Here is a 13,125-nt window from a genome sequence, read left to right as displayed (position 1 = left end):
TAAAAGTGTATGTAGCCTTCCACCTTCCCCTAATACGGAAGTGCCATAAAGTGTAATACCACCAAAGGCCATTAGGGGCTGGCTCCAACTCCATAGACTCCCATTCAACTTATCTCAATAAAATAAGAAGTCAATTCCTTCTTATTAGTTATCTCTGCAGTCAATCTGACAAGAATTCCATCACCAACAAGATTTTAGGCCTCTAAAAGTCAGCAAATTCGGGGGCGTGTCTGTTTGATTGACAGGCCTGCGGTGCAGTCAGGTTTCTGCTAACAGTGGGCGGGGCATAGTGTCCTCAGATTTCCAATGAGATCGAGTCAAGATTCACCGCTCGCTCCTCCACTTTCACTTGACAGACTAGTGTTTACTACGTGGTTTTTGGTGTTTAAACCAAAGGTATCTTTTCACGGGGCAGAGCTAAACTTTACCCTCTAGTAGACAAACCAATCGGGCGTATTATATTCTTCGGTATAAAGCCGGGTTGGAGGAAAGTTTGCCGTTTTTTGTTTTTTCTACTTTGCTACACAACTCACTTATGAAACTGGAAGAAAAAAAAAAAAAAAGACAATCAATTTCCCATAGATTCAACACCTCGTGGTCAAATGATCAAAAGTATTTTCTTTTTTTCTTGTCTCTGTGTTGGCGTAGTTATTCTGTCGTAGATAAAGTCAGTCAGGTTTCCGCACGTTTTGTCCCCAGTGACCAATACAACTACACACTGCAAGGAATTTAATCTAATCACTGATAACCTTCGCTGGAAAACAGAGTTATGTCACCCGACGTGCAGCAAAAAAATAAACCAAAAAAAAACCCCAGAAACGTATCCAAAGATAGTTCACCGAAACACAGACAGGTAGACGGAGGAGGTTACAGGCGGAGAATCAATGATACAGCTAAAAAAAAAATAATAAAAAAAAAAGGATCAAAAACCAAATACTGCAAGAATCCTTCCAAAGACGACGAGCACAGCAAACAAAGACGTCGATACTCGTTCAGTGAACTGCATGCGCACAAAGACCATTCCAGCAGGACCCTATCTATATAATTCATCAACTCGTGAAGTGCGACTTGAACACATCCAAAACACGTTTCTCTGTTAAAACAATTGTAATCTTCGAGAGAGAGAGAGAGAGAGAGAGAGAGAGAGAGAGAGGCAAACGGTTCAGGCTTTTGATTTCTGTGAAGCCCTTCTAACTACATAAACGGTGTATTTAAGCTCGTAGTAAGTTGCTTGATCTCTAACTTTGCTGTACTGAACTGTAATTGCGTTTCTCGAGAGTAGACCGTTTCCCTGTTTGGCGTTTGATATTATCTGTCGATGTGTAGAAGATATGAAGTAACGTTTGCATGCATACCAATGGACTGGGCTCGGAAACAGCTGAGGTCTCGTGTTATCTCGTCCCGAACAGGACCGCTATACTCAAACACTGAAGTGATCGGAGAGCTGAAATATAGTTTCAATCAATGAAATGATCATTTACATTGCAAATGTTTACCTGATGAAAATGTACACATTGTAATACATTGATTAAAACACTTTAGAAACTACAGTGCAGCTGGTGTTATTATTAGCAGCAGGAGTACTGAATGAACAGATTTCGGTACCGGCGTGTATTATTGAATATTAATGCGGTATTGGAGTGTTAAAGATATATTTTTTTCAAAGGTGTTTTTAAAAAACAAAAAATGTTTAATTGAAGCGTTCCTGCTAAGTTACGCTTGTATAACACAACCTACAAAAATGTACCATAAAAGACCGAGTCACTTCTGACAGATTATTTTAGATCTATTTTTAAATCAATTTGATATGCATAATAAAAGCTTGTCCACATCATCACACTGCTTCACCTAATTTTTTTTCAACGTTCAACGTTTCAAGAGGGGGCGGAGCTTCACCGTGCGAGATCTCAGAAGGCGCGTCAGGTCGGCAGACACCAGGTGGGTTTTTCTTTGACGTCGGCGCTGTGTTGTTGTGTCACCGTGAATTCGTCCCCCAGAGTCAGACCGTCAACGCCGAGTTCTACTGGGACCTTCTGAGGCGTCTGAGGGGAAAACGTTCGCCGTAAAACCACCTGAAGTGTGGCGCCATGGCAACGAGGTTCCCCAACATGAAACGCACGTCGAAAACACACGTTTCTTGCCCTCGACAACACAGTCGAAGCTCCCCACCACCTCAGATTTGACTCCCTGCAACTAGTTCCCCAATAATTTGTCACAAAATTTGACGTGTACTCACTCCCTCTTTTAATTGTCAGTTTTAGAGGCCGATTTTTTTGGAGTATTTGACTTTTATTTTATCTAATCTAGCATATAATATATCCTTTTTTCTTTTTAAACAACTTTACAAACTTTTTTGGTTAAAAGTTATATTTACTTGCTTAGGTCTAATTTTCTGCAAAATATTTTGGTCTCGAAATATCACGGCTATCTAAATTTGTGACGTTATCTCAAATGCTTACTCATATAACGTGCTTATGATTTAAATGTTTATTAATTTATCTATTATATATATTTTTTTTTAAATGTCCGCATCGGTCAGGCTCTTCTCGTTGTAGCTGTAGCGATGTAAAAACAAAACAAAAAAAGGAGCGGTCATGTTTGACTTTACTGAATGCTTACATGCGATTTGTTAGATAAGTGACGTGCAGCAGAATCCACCTTTGAGCTCCAAATCAGCAGAAAGCAGTGATAGACACTGCTGCCAAAATGAAACAGGAAACGAGCCTTTGAATGAAAGGTTGCAGGTGCACCAGGATGCACTTCACAAACATCTCGAGTTACAAGGATCAACATGTGTCAGCGGTGCTTGTTTTTTTTTTTTTTCTTTTCTATCAAAGGTTGAAAAAAAAAGAAAAAAAAAAGGTCAAAGTGTTTTTCTCCGGATCAAATGCAGAAATCAAAACATTTTCAGTGGACTTTTGTGAATTTATGAAAGCAGCCAAGTGAAGCGGGACGATTTCACAGATTCACACATGAATGTTGAAGCCTTTTTTCACACCGAAATCCAACACTGTATGCCCCCCCTCCCTCCTCGAGCCTGGCGTAAAAAGCTGACAGGTTAATGCTAATACTCACGGCAGATTGTACGAGGAATACCTCTGGAAAGATACATCATAATAATCTGACTGCTGAAGCTTCTAAAAATATCCCCACCATTCACCACCAGAGCAAACTTTCAAGTCTGCTTAGTTCCACTGCCTGAGTCTATTTTGGAGAGCTCGACAAGGCTTAAGAAGCGGGGTCTGGATCTGAGCTCGGAGAGCAGCTTTACCGGGTTTTCCTCTGATTAATTCAAAATGTCACGGGCCCTGTTCTGCCCCCCGGGCATCCACAACCGCCACAGCTGTGCCTGGGAGGCCCCCATGCGCGAGTGTCCACAGTAGTTTACGGGAGGCATGTGACCTCCCACCCCTCTTACCTCCAGACGTACTCCGCCTGCAGGTGTCCGACAAGGTCTCCCCCCCCTCCCCGCCCTACCCCGCCCCCGCCCCGCCCCGCCTCGCGCGGAATCCGCTCCCCCCGGTCCCGTCCGGTAGCGGCTTTCCGTTTTGCCATCTCGTGGCGAATGAAAAGGAGGTGAAGCGCCACACCTGGAGGCGAGATCACAACAGTGTCTGAATGCATATTGCGCAGCGTGCAGGTCAAGCAGAAAGAGACTAAGCTCTCAAGTGTGCAGTGTAAACAAGACAGAAACGGGGTCACAATGAACACAACCAATTAACAAATCCAAAACAAGGAGTATTCGGGTTGAATGGACAGAGATGTAGGCTAAATCCCGCCGGCTTTGGGTTGTTATCTTTGGGGAACACACTATTACAACTACTGACCTGAGCGGCTCTCGGACAATGTGAACAAGAATGCAAAGTATTTCAGTTCTAACAACACGGCCAGCAGTGAAAAGGGGGCAAACCCTCGTTTTCTCAACAGTTTTATCGCCCGTGAAGCGTCCATAATGCAATTTACGGGTAACGGTGACATAATAAATAATTCCACCTTCTTTTAATAATACAATCTGAGCGTTTTACCCCTTTGTTGTAGAAATGAATGGGTCCAGAGTTGCAGAACATTTAGCACAAGCTTTTCGACGTGATGCTGATGTATTTTTTTTTTCTCAGGGTGACCAATGTAGGCCAACTTTTTTTTTTTTTTCTGCACATGCACACCTTGCAGATTTAAAAATAAATAAATAAATAAAAAAAAATAAAGCTCGTTTCACGAGTCATATGTCTTGCTGTCTTGAAGAAATGAGTGACAGCTTGCAGCAGCAGACGAAAGGGGCGATGAGCAGCTGAGCAGCAGCCCAGAGACACAGCTGTAATAAGGAGGAGGAGGGTGGTGGAGGAGGAGGAGGAGGAGGAGGAGGAGAGAGGGGGGGGTGCAGTTCTGGAAGATTCTGCAGGAATCATATGAGTGGACCCCGTTTCATTGGTTTATTGTGGGGGGGGGGGGGGGGGACTCCAGAACTAGCTGTGTTTAGCCTCTCCTCCTCCTCCCTCCTCCTCCTCCCCCCCCTCCTCCTCACCCCCACCGTATCAAAAGACGTTACCCTCCGTGGTGGGGGGACTCAGACTCAAAACAAATCTGAAGGGTGAGTTTTTTTTCTTTTTTTTTTTTCTTCTCGGCCATCACTTCATCGTAACATCATAAATAACGTGTGATTTAAACCTCCGTTTCTCTCGACGTTGTCGCCGCGTGCTCATAAAATCTCCAGGTGTCATTTTCTTTTTTTCCCCCTTCAGCTAGCTTCGGCTAACAGGCGAGCTAACCGTTATTTATTTTATTTTTTTTGGTGCATGTTATTTAAACCCTCCTCTCTCTCTCTCTCTCTCCCCAAAAACCAAAACAAACGCCGATGGGGGTATTTTGCCGCGATAACGTTGTAATTAAGCGCAATTTCAAAGCCGGCTCGCGCTCGTTGACTTGTTATTTTTTTTATTTGTTTGTTTGTTTGTTTGTTGTTGCTACCCGGCTAGTGGCTAACGTTAGCTTCGGTAGCTAAACTCGTCCGTTTTTTTTTTGGTTAAAAACGCGGAAGACTCGTCTGTTAAATCACCTCGTTGTCTCATCCGCTTTGTTACAGATTAAGAAGCAGGTAACGCAACCCTGATCTTTTTTTTTTTGCTCATATATATATATATATATATATATATAGAACCGGGAGCTAGCGGCGATGCTAACCAGCGTTAGCCTGCCTTGTTGTCTGAACGATCACCATCTTTTTTCTTTTTCCTCTTTTTATTCTTTGTGTGCTTTTTTTTTTTTTTTTTTTGCGTTTGAACCTGCGCGTCCGACACATCTGTGTATGAAATGCTGTGCAGCTCTGAACATGTGTGTGTTGCAGCTCCGATGACGGGATCAGAGTGACACCTCCTCCCACCTCCTCCTTCCTCCTCCTCCTCCCTGCAGAAAAAATGTCAAGTAAGGTGTTTTTTTTTAGTTTTTTTTTAAAGCCGGCTAATTGTGATGCTAAAGCTCTTTGTAGGTGATGACTCATAAAAGAAAAAAATGCATATTTAAACACAACAGACCTGCTTATTTAACCCCAAACGTGTCTAATTTGTCATTCACAGATAGTTCCCGGGGTGTTTCGTGATTTGTTTTTCCTGTATTTTGGGGTGTTTGAGATGAATTATTATTATTAAATGATCTGCAGCTGATGTTTCATTTTCCATTCACAACAGAGAGACCATCCTACGCCCCCCCTCCTCCGCCTGCCCCTACAACTGTAAGTAATCCCACCACAGATGATCTGATGTTGACGTTAATGCTTCTTCGAATATATATATATATATATTTATTTATTTTTTTTTTTGTGCAACTTTCTCTATATTGCATTTTCTCAGCTTCTTTCATTCGTTTCTTTATTTTTAATTATTTATTTGTTTTGCTCTTGGGCTATTACCGCCCTCCTCCTCCTCCTTATTTCACGTCTTTTCTCATTTGTGTTTTCTGCCTCATTTGTTTCCATCAGCAAATGCCCAACACTGCCGGGTTTGTGGGGTACAACCCGTACAGCCATCTGGCCTACAACAACTACCGACTGGGTGGGAGCCAAAGCAGCAACAGTCGGGTAACGGTAGGCGTACTAACACGGGAGGACAACGAGGTGACTGGAAATATAAAAGGCAGAAATCAAACACATCTGCGGAAGCCCGTGCGAGCGAGCGTTTCACGAGACGGACCTTTTTGCTTTGTTCGGAGCGGTTCTGCTTTCCCACTGTTCAAAAAAGAAAAGAAAAGAGAAGAAAGAAAAAAAAAAAAAAAAAAAAAAAAAGCACGTGCTGCAGAATAGTCGGTGTGAGAAAAGCCGAGCTCATCCCATTTACCGCGACCGAATCTAAAAATGCACATCATTCCCAAACTCCCTCAGACCGGCCCGAGAGTCCCATCTGTGTCTATTCAAATACCACCTGCCTGCTCAAAAGTCTGCATTTCTGACAGCCATGTTGAGTAACCCATGCCATCACCGTTGCCATGGCGCTACGGACTCGCCTCCCGGCACGGCTCTGGCTGCCGAGCAGTAATTTAGTCGCTGTGTGCAAGCTGTGGTTGGCTGACTCTGATAATGGCATTATGTGTCGCAGTGGGCAAATCTCCGCTTAAGTGAGATTTTTTTTTTTTTTTTTTTGTTTTTTTTTTTTTTTTTTTCACAGTCAGTGTTATTCTTTTGTACCCCTGTGCTGTTCCTGACTTGTTTAGGGGCCTCATTCATTAAATTAACTGAAGTGATAAGAAACTACACTTTGATGCATCTTGTATTTGAGTCCAAGTTTGATTTGACCTGCGGTTGGTTTCTCAAGCCTCAGCCTGGCTCAGTAATAAGTGTTTAAATGGTTTCCTGGTCACCCAGGAGCAGCTGTGACTTCTTTCTTTCTTTCCCAGAATTCCTCTGGAATAAATATCCCAAAGCCACCCAAGCCGCCCGATAAGCCCCTGATGCCGTACATGAGATACAGTCGAAAGGTAGGTACGCTGCGAGAAATTGCTGCCATCGTGTGCTCTGCTGGAAGACGGCGATGCTTTGATTTGAACATATTCTGTAAACTCAGTAGCAAGTAAGATGTACATTTTGTTTTTCCAAAGCTAGTGGCTGTTTACGGAGGTAGGTGTGAAGTCACAATAAGCCAGGTATTTAGCTCAGAGTGTCAACGTCGCTGGTAGTGGGATTTTGTCCACTTGGAGATGGAGTTTAAAGCACACGGCCTCCTCTGGTTTGTGACCTCTCTGCAAAGAGATAACCTTCGCAAAGCCCCTCCAACCCAACCCAACCCCAACACCCATGTCTGGTTCTCATCACCAGGTTTGGGATCAAGTAAAAGCCTCCAATCCTGATCTGAAGCTATGGGAAATTGGGAAGATAATCGGTGGCATGTGGAGGGACCTCACTGATGAGGAGAAACAGGATTATTTGAATGACTACGAAGCAGAGAAGGTTGGTTGTTTTACAAGGGGGTGTTTCATGGTTGGTTGTTGTTGTTTTTTCTTCTGATGGGGCGACCAGTAGCTCATGTCCCCCGAAACAGTTTGTGGGACCCTCCAGTCATCATTCCTTTCCCGAGTAAACCCCTCCTTCACCTGTTTTGTTGCACCCCCCCCCCCCTCATTGATAGAAACAAGGGTCCAACATGTTGTGCCTGCTTGCCTTCTCCGTTTTCCCTCGTCATTCCCGTCATCTTCTCCGCCGCAGATTGAGTACAACGAGAGCATGAAGGCCTACCACAACTCGCCGGCCTACCTGGCCTACGTCAACGCAAAGAGCCGGGCCGAGGCGGCCCTGGAGGAAGAGAGCCGCCAGAGGCAGTCCCGGCTGGACAAGGGCGAGCCGTACATGAGCATCCAGCCGGCGGAGGACCCAGACGGTGAGGCCGCTTCGGCTCAAACGCTTTGTCTCCCAAAGTTTGGAGCACAGCGACGACAGCTGTAATTATTGTTCGCGCGACCACACAGAGCTGCCGGTCCGCACACCCAGAGGACGTGTTATCTTTTTCCCTCCTCCACTGCTACAGCCATCCACACTGCCGGTAATGCTACCTTTTGGGGAAAAAAAAAAAAAAAAAGCTTTCTGCTTTTTGAGGTTGCAAAAGTGGGACAAAAATTCTTGCCTTTTGTTTTGCGCCAGTGTTTGGATTTCGTAGATATTCTTGGCATCGGTTTTTAGGCATAATTGCAAAATTTACATTCTTTTCTCTGTTGTTTTAAACGACTGACGCACACACACACACACACACACACACACACTGACACACAAACCAGAAGAAGACGTCTGAGTTACACCCACCTCGAGGAAATGATGCTTGTCTGGGGTCTGGCTGGGTTACAGTGGAAAGATAATGATGTACAGGAAAACTGCAGATAAAACAGTTGCTATTTAGAAACAGCCCAAACCATAAAAATGTCAAAGCTGCTATCCCAGCGGGTTCTGTTCTCAACAGACGGCACGTACGGCAATAATTAAACAAGATTTAACTCTCCGGGTGGCTGCGTGCTCGGAGATTGAGCTATATTAACAAAGAAATTCTCCTCTCAGACACGAGGTCGCATCGAAAAACAAATGTAATCGGGATAATCTTCCGCTTTAAGGAGTTGCTGTGGTTTTCCTTTACATGTGTAAATGCATAATAACCCGAAACAGCGTTACGCATGATAAAACACACCCGGCGAGACAGATTTGTCAAACCTTCTGAATGTAATCCTCTCCTCAACTGTTTCCTGTTGTGGTGTCAGAGCACCTGTGTGAACACATCTGAAAGTTTCAACATGGCAGAGGGAGATTCATTTCTGCTCTGAAAAGTTTCCACGCACACACACACACACACACACACACACACACACACACACACACACACACACAGGTGATACCCAGAGAGCAAAGCCACAAAGGAGCGCTACCAACATTTGGCCTGTTGTTAATTTGTTCAAATTAAATGCTGTGCAACCCAAATAATTTACTTTCAAATTTAGCCAACAAGACCTACCGGTGACGTTTCTTGTTGGTTTCCACGCGGTCAAGCTATTTTTCTAGCGCTGTCGGTTTGGTTTTGATTTCTAATGAAACGACTCGAGCACAGCTGTATACAGATGTCAGTCTCGCAAATTTCGGGCAGATCTAAAACTGCAAACACCAGCAAAGCTTCTTCTGACAGCACCGAAGTTTCTGCATTTTTTTTTTTTTTTGGATTTTTTTTTTTATCCTGAATGCAATTAAACGCCAATAAGAGAAGAAATAAAAAGTCTTAATCTGACTCCATCTGGACTGAATTTTTCATCACCGGAGCGTGCGGAAACCGTAACCGGGGCCGTTTGTTGTCTTTAAGGCTCAGTGTTTGGGCTTTTTACCTTCCTGCGTCATCATCCTGTATTTGAATGAAAAAAAAAAAAAAAAGGACGTAAACATTTAAGACAAAGAGGAATTTGCTGATGAATGAAAATTGCAGACTTCGTCTTCAAACATCTGTCCGCGCACACGAGGGGTTGTAATTAACCGCCTGTCCCATTTACCTAACAATAACGTCCCCGCTCTGCTTAAAGTTGTGCTTTTACATAATGCCGTATACTTAACTCTGTATAAATATTGAGCATTACGCTCCTCCTGTTTACAGGTTCTTCTTACAGAAGGATTTGCGTGATTATGTTTGGCTTTAGGTCGCTGGAGCCTCAGACCGTGAAACTCTATTATACAACTATGTTTCTCAACTGGGATGTGACATTTTGTTGGTCTTCAGATTACGACGACGGCTTTTCAATAAAGCACTCAGCTGCAGCTCGTTTCCAACGCAACCACCGCCTGATCAGCGAGATCCTCAGCGAGAGCGTCGTACCGGACGTGCGCTCCGTCGTGACCACCGCTCGCATGCAGGTCCTCAAACGCCAGGTCCAGTCTCTGATGGTACATCAGGTAGGCTCACGTCGCCATCTTTTTCAAAATGCCACATCACGGACCGCTTTCTGACTTTGACAGCTTTGTCGTTGTTTTTTTTACTGCCTTTTTTGGTAATAACTGTGGTGCCTGTGTGTCTCGTATCGCAGAGAAAATTGGAGGCAGAGTTGCTTCAGATTGAAGACCGCCACCAGGACAAGAAAAGAAAATTCATCGAAGCCACAGAGTCGTTCACAAACGAGCTCAAACGGGTACGGCGTCTTTTTTCTTTTTTTTTTTATTTGATTTTTTTTTCACGTCGAGTTCGGTCATTGCTCACTTGCATGCGAGCTTCATTTTTGCATGAAGTGTGCAGCCCTGTTTGCGCGCCAGCCTCCCGTCTGCCTCGCAGCCACCAGCTGCGGCTAACTCCGTCCACATGTTCTGGCAATCATATAGCTGTCATCGTTTACGATTTGTAGCCGTCATAACTGTTGTTGTGAGAAGCGGCTCTGTGCAGTTCAACGCAATGTCCAGTGTTTACAACAGGCGGCGCCATTTAGCCTCCGCAGAGCCTCCGTTCACTGACTTGACAGATATTTTCAAGACTGAATATGTTGGAGTAAAAAAAAATAAAAAATGAAAAGCTGCTCATTCAGTTGGATTATTAATTTTTTTTTTGGTAATTTCAGAATTTGTTTTGAACCTGAAGTTTGTAAGTGTCAGTTTTTTGTTTCTAGTTGTGCTGCATGAAGGTGGAGGTGGACATGGAGAAGATTTCTTCAGAGATCGCTGCAGCAGAAGAGGCAGCCCGCAAACGGATGGCAGAGCGAGACAAGGATGTCGGAGACCGAGGCTCGCGGGAGGCCCCCACCTGCGTGTTGGCGGAGGAAGACAAACACATTTGTGCAACGCACGGCAGCAAGCCCCAGCCAGCCGGTGCCGGGGAGAGCAGCAACAAGGAGGGCGAGGACGCCGAGCCCGCCGCCGCCGAAGCACCAGGTGAGACACACCGGCGTGCATTCGTGTGCTCGTCGGCCTCCCCGCGCCGTTTTGTGATTTTCTCGTTCGTTCCGATTCAGGGAAGCCGAAGGCCTCGGAGGAGCCCGAGGCTCAGCCGGGCAGCGAGGAGGGGGCGTCCGAGGACAAGGAGAGCGTCCCAGAGGGAGCCATGGAGGAGGGAACCAGCGACAGCAACACGGGCTCGGAGACCACCTCGGCTCAGACGGAGGACGCCGCGACCAGCGAGCCGTCGGAGGGGCCCGGCCGGGCCAGAGCGCCGCACTGAGCCCGACGCCGGGACCGTCTGTGAGCTGCGCCCGCGCGGCTGTCATATTTTCAGGCCTTTCCGACATCATCCTCCGATTTCAGATATATTGCACAGAATCATCTCAGATTGTCAAAGAGTGTTCGGATGGGCTCAATGTTTAACAAAGCTGGAGGCCGAGACGACCTTTCAGCAGAGTTTTTGAACCCAGACACAAAAAAAAAAAAAAAAAAAGCACTTAAAGCCGACAAAGCAATGATCCTGTCTAAATGTCGATGGCTGCTAATGTGTGCCACAACAAATCATGTGAAAGCACTATATTCTCTCCACGGGCCGCATTTTGCCATTTGGAAGAACCCATACAGGCCCCGTTCAGCACATATTGATGCATATCTCTCGCACTATGTTTGGCCGATGCCAGATCGCCAGGCAACTACATGAAAAAAAATAAAAAAAAATACCCGTCACACGCAAAAAACAAACATTGCTCAGTGTTATATTTAACTCTGTCCTTTGTATTGTAGTGTCATTGTTGCTTTTATTGTTATTTTTGCATGTTGCAATTCTTTAAAATAAGTTGGCATACTTGTGAAGAGTGAAGCTCAGTGACCATCTCCTCGGCGGGAGAATATTTGTTTACTCTCTGTATCAGTATTACAGTGACAGTATTGTCTCAGGAGTTTGTAGTTTTTAGTAGTAGTTATTTTTGTTATTTATTATCAGCATTTTTTTTTTTCTTTTCTTTTTTTTCTTTTATCATACTTGTGCATTGGTTGCCCTGGGCCGGCCCAGTCCACCCAGGGAAGTATATCACGTGATCATCAAATGCTGTACAATGCTCGACTACCAGTGTTCTCAAGTTTGCTAGCTGTCAATCAAATCAAAAGCAGTACGCTTAGAACATTTCTGTGTTATGATCAATATTGCCGTTTTCAGCAGAAAACATTTTAAATGTACCGTAAGTGTGTACACAGTGTAACGAGGTTTTGCTTAAACATGGATTTTCATGTTGTCGTAAAAAAAAACAGCTTGACGAACAGTCATATACATGCAGTCTTAAAATGAATTTCTTTTTTTGCATATTTATACCAATAAACTTTTCTACCATAAAAAAAAAAGAAGAAAAAGTTTTCACTTTGATTGTCGGTGATTATCCTTCAGTAGAAGATTATAGAAATGTATAATAACTACGAACACGGAGGGCTGTCACGATCAGGACTTTTCAGTTGACAATTATTGTCATGAAAACAATAATGGGTCTTTTTCCTCTTCATTTTATGCCACTATTACATGAAAAGCTCAACCATGGTTTAATAATAAACCTTAGGAAGAAGTCTTCATTTGAACATTGAACCTCTGCAAACCAAAATTTGATATACAAAGCCTATGAGTGAAATATATATTTACTCTATAAGCATGGAGGTCTGTCACGATCGTGATTTTTCCGTTGACATAGAAAGAGTAATTGTCTTTTTTTCTTCGTAGCATATAGTTAAAAAATGCGCCTCACAAAAGAGTCTTCATTGAAGAATTGAAATAAATAAACAAAAATGACATTGCCGTTTGCCTTTTAGACTTTGTAAACAAACATTTCTCGGGGAAGACATGACATAAACAACAACCTAAAACATAAGAAGCCTATTATTGAAAAACAACAAAATTACGGACTAACGACAGGCACCAGAAATCAGAATAAAAATCCTTTTGGTGGTGACAATTCTCCACTTTACCAATAACCCCCCCACACACACACACACACACCTCCTCCTCCCACCAGCAGCAGCAGCAGAAAAGTGAACCAGTCAAACACCACGTGGCAGAAAACAAAATCCCACATTTCTCTTCCGTTTCATCCAGATCAATGCAAACAATTCGAGGCAATGATGCAAAAGTAATTCGCCGTCAGCTCAAACAGACGCGATCGGGTGATGAAGTATTACTTTTTGCCTTTGAGGCACACAAACGTGCACGAAGTGACAGGTCGCTGCAAGAACCGTTCGTC

At 44.0% G+C, this 13,125-nt stretch overlaps 1 protein-coding gene across 3 annotated transcripts; it reads left to right on the top strand.

Annotated features, from left to right (window-relative positions):
- The first annotated feature begins 4,439 nt into the window (after nt 1–4,439).
- LOC138634669 (SWI/SNF-related matrix-associated actin-dependent regulator of chromatin subfamily E member 1-like) lies at nt 4,440–11,393 on the top strand. 3 transcript variants are annotated; one of them, XM_069721728.1, is made up of 11 exons: nt 4,440–4,588; nt 5,342–5,418; nt 5,682–5,725; nt 5,972–6,076; nt 6,883–6,963; nt 7,301–7,432; nt 7,688–7,859; nt 9,723–9,895; nt 10,027–10,128; nt 10,597–10,858; nt 10,939–11,393. In XM_069721728.1, the coding sequence occupies exons 2-11, from the start codon at nt 5,412–5,414 to the stop codon at nt 11,142–11,144; spliced, it is 1,284 nt and encodes a 427-aa protein (XP_069577829.1). In that variant the 5' UTR covers nt 4,440–4,588; nt 5,342–5,411; the 3' UTR covers nt 11,145–11,393. The 3 variants fall into 3 exon arrangements, with proteins under 3 accessions (XP_069577829.1, XP_069577831.1, XP_069577830.1); XM_069721730.1 differs by lacking the exon at nt 4,440–4,588 and adding an exon at nt 4,612–4,711; XM_069721729.1 differs by lacking the exon at nt 4,440–4,588 and adding an exon at nt 4,790–5,092.
- The last annotated feature ends 1,732 nt before the right edge of the window (nt 11,394–13,125 follow it).

This window comes from Brachyistius frenatus, unplaced genomic scaffold (genome assembly GCF_029030835.1).
Source record: "Brachyistius frenatus isolate BFR_SWC_R1_liver_20210118 unplaced genomic scaffold, ASM2903083v1 Contig_271, whole genome shotgun sequence".
Lineage (NCBI taxonomy): Eukaryota > Metazoa > Chordata > Actinopteri > Embiotocidae > Brachyistius > Brachyistius frenatus.
The sequence above is the reverse complement of the archived record's forward strand: the minus strand, read 5'-3'. Positions and strand labels throughout refer to the sequence as shown.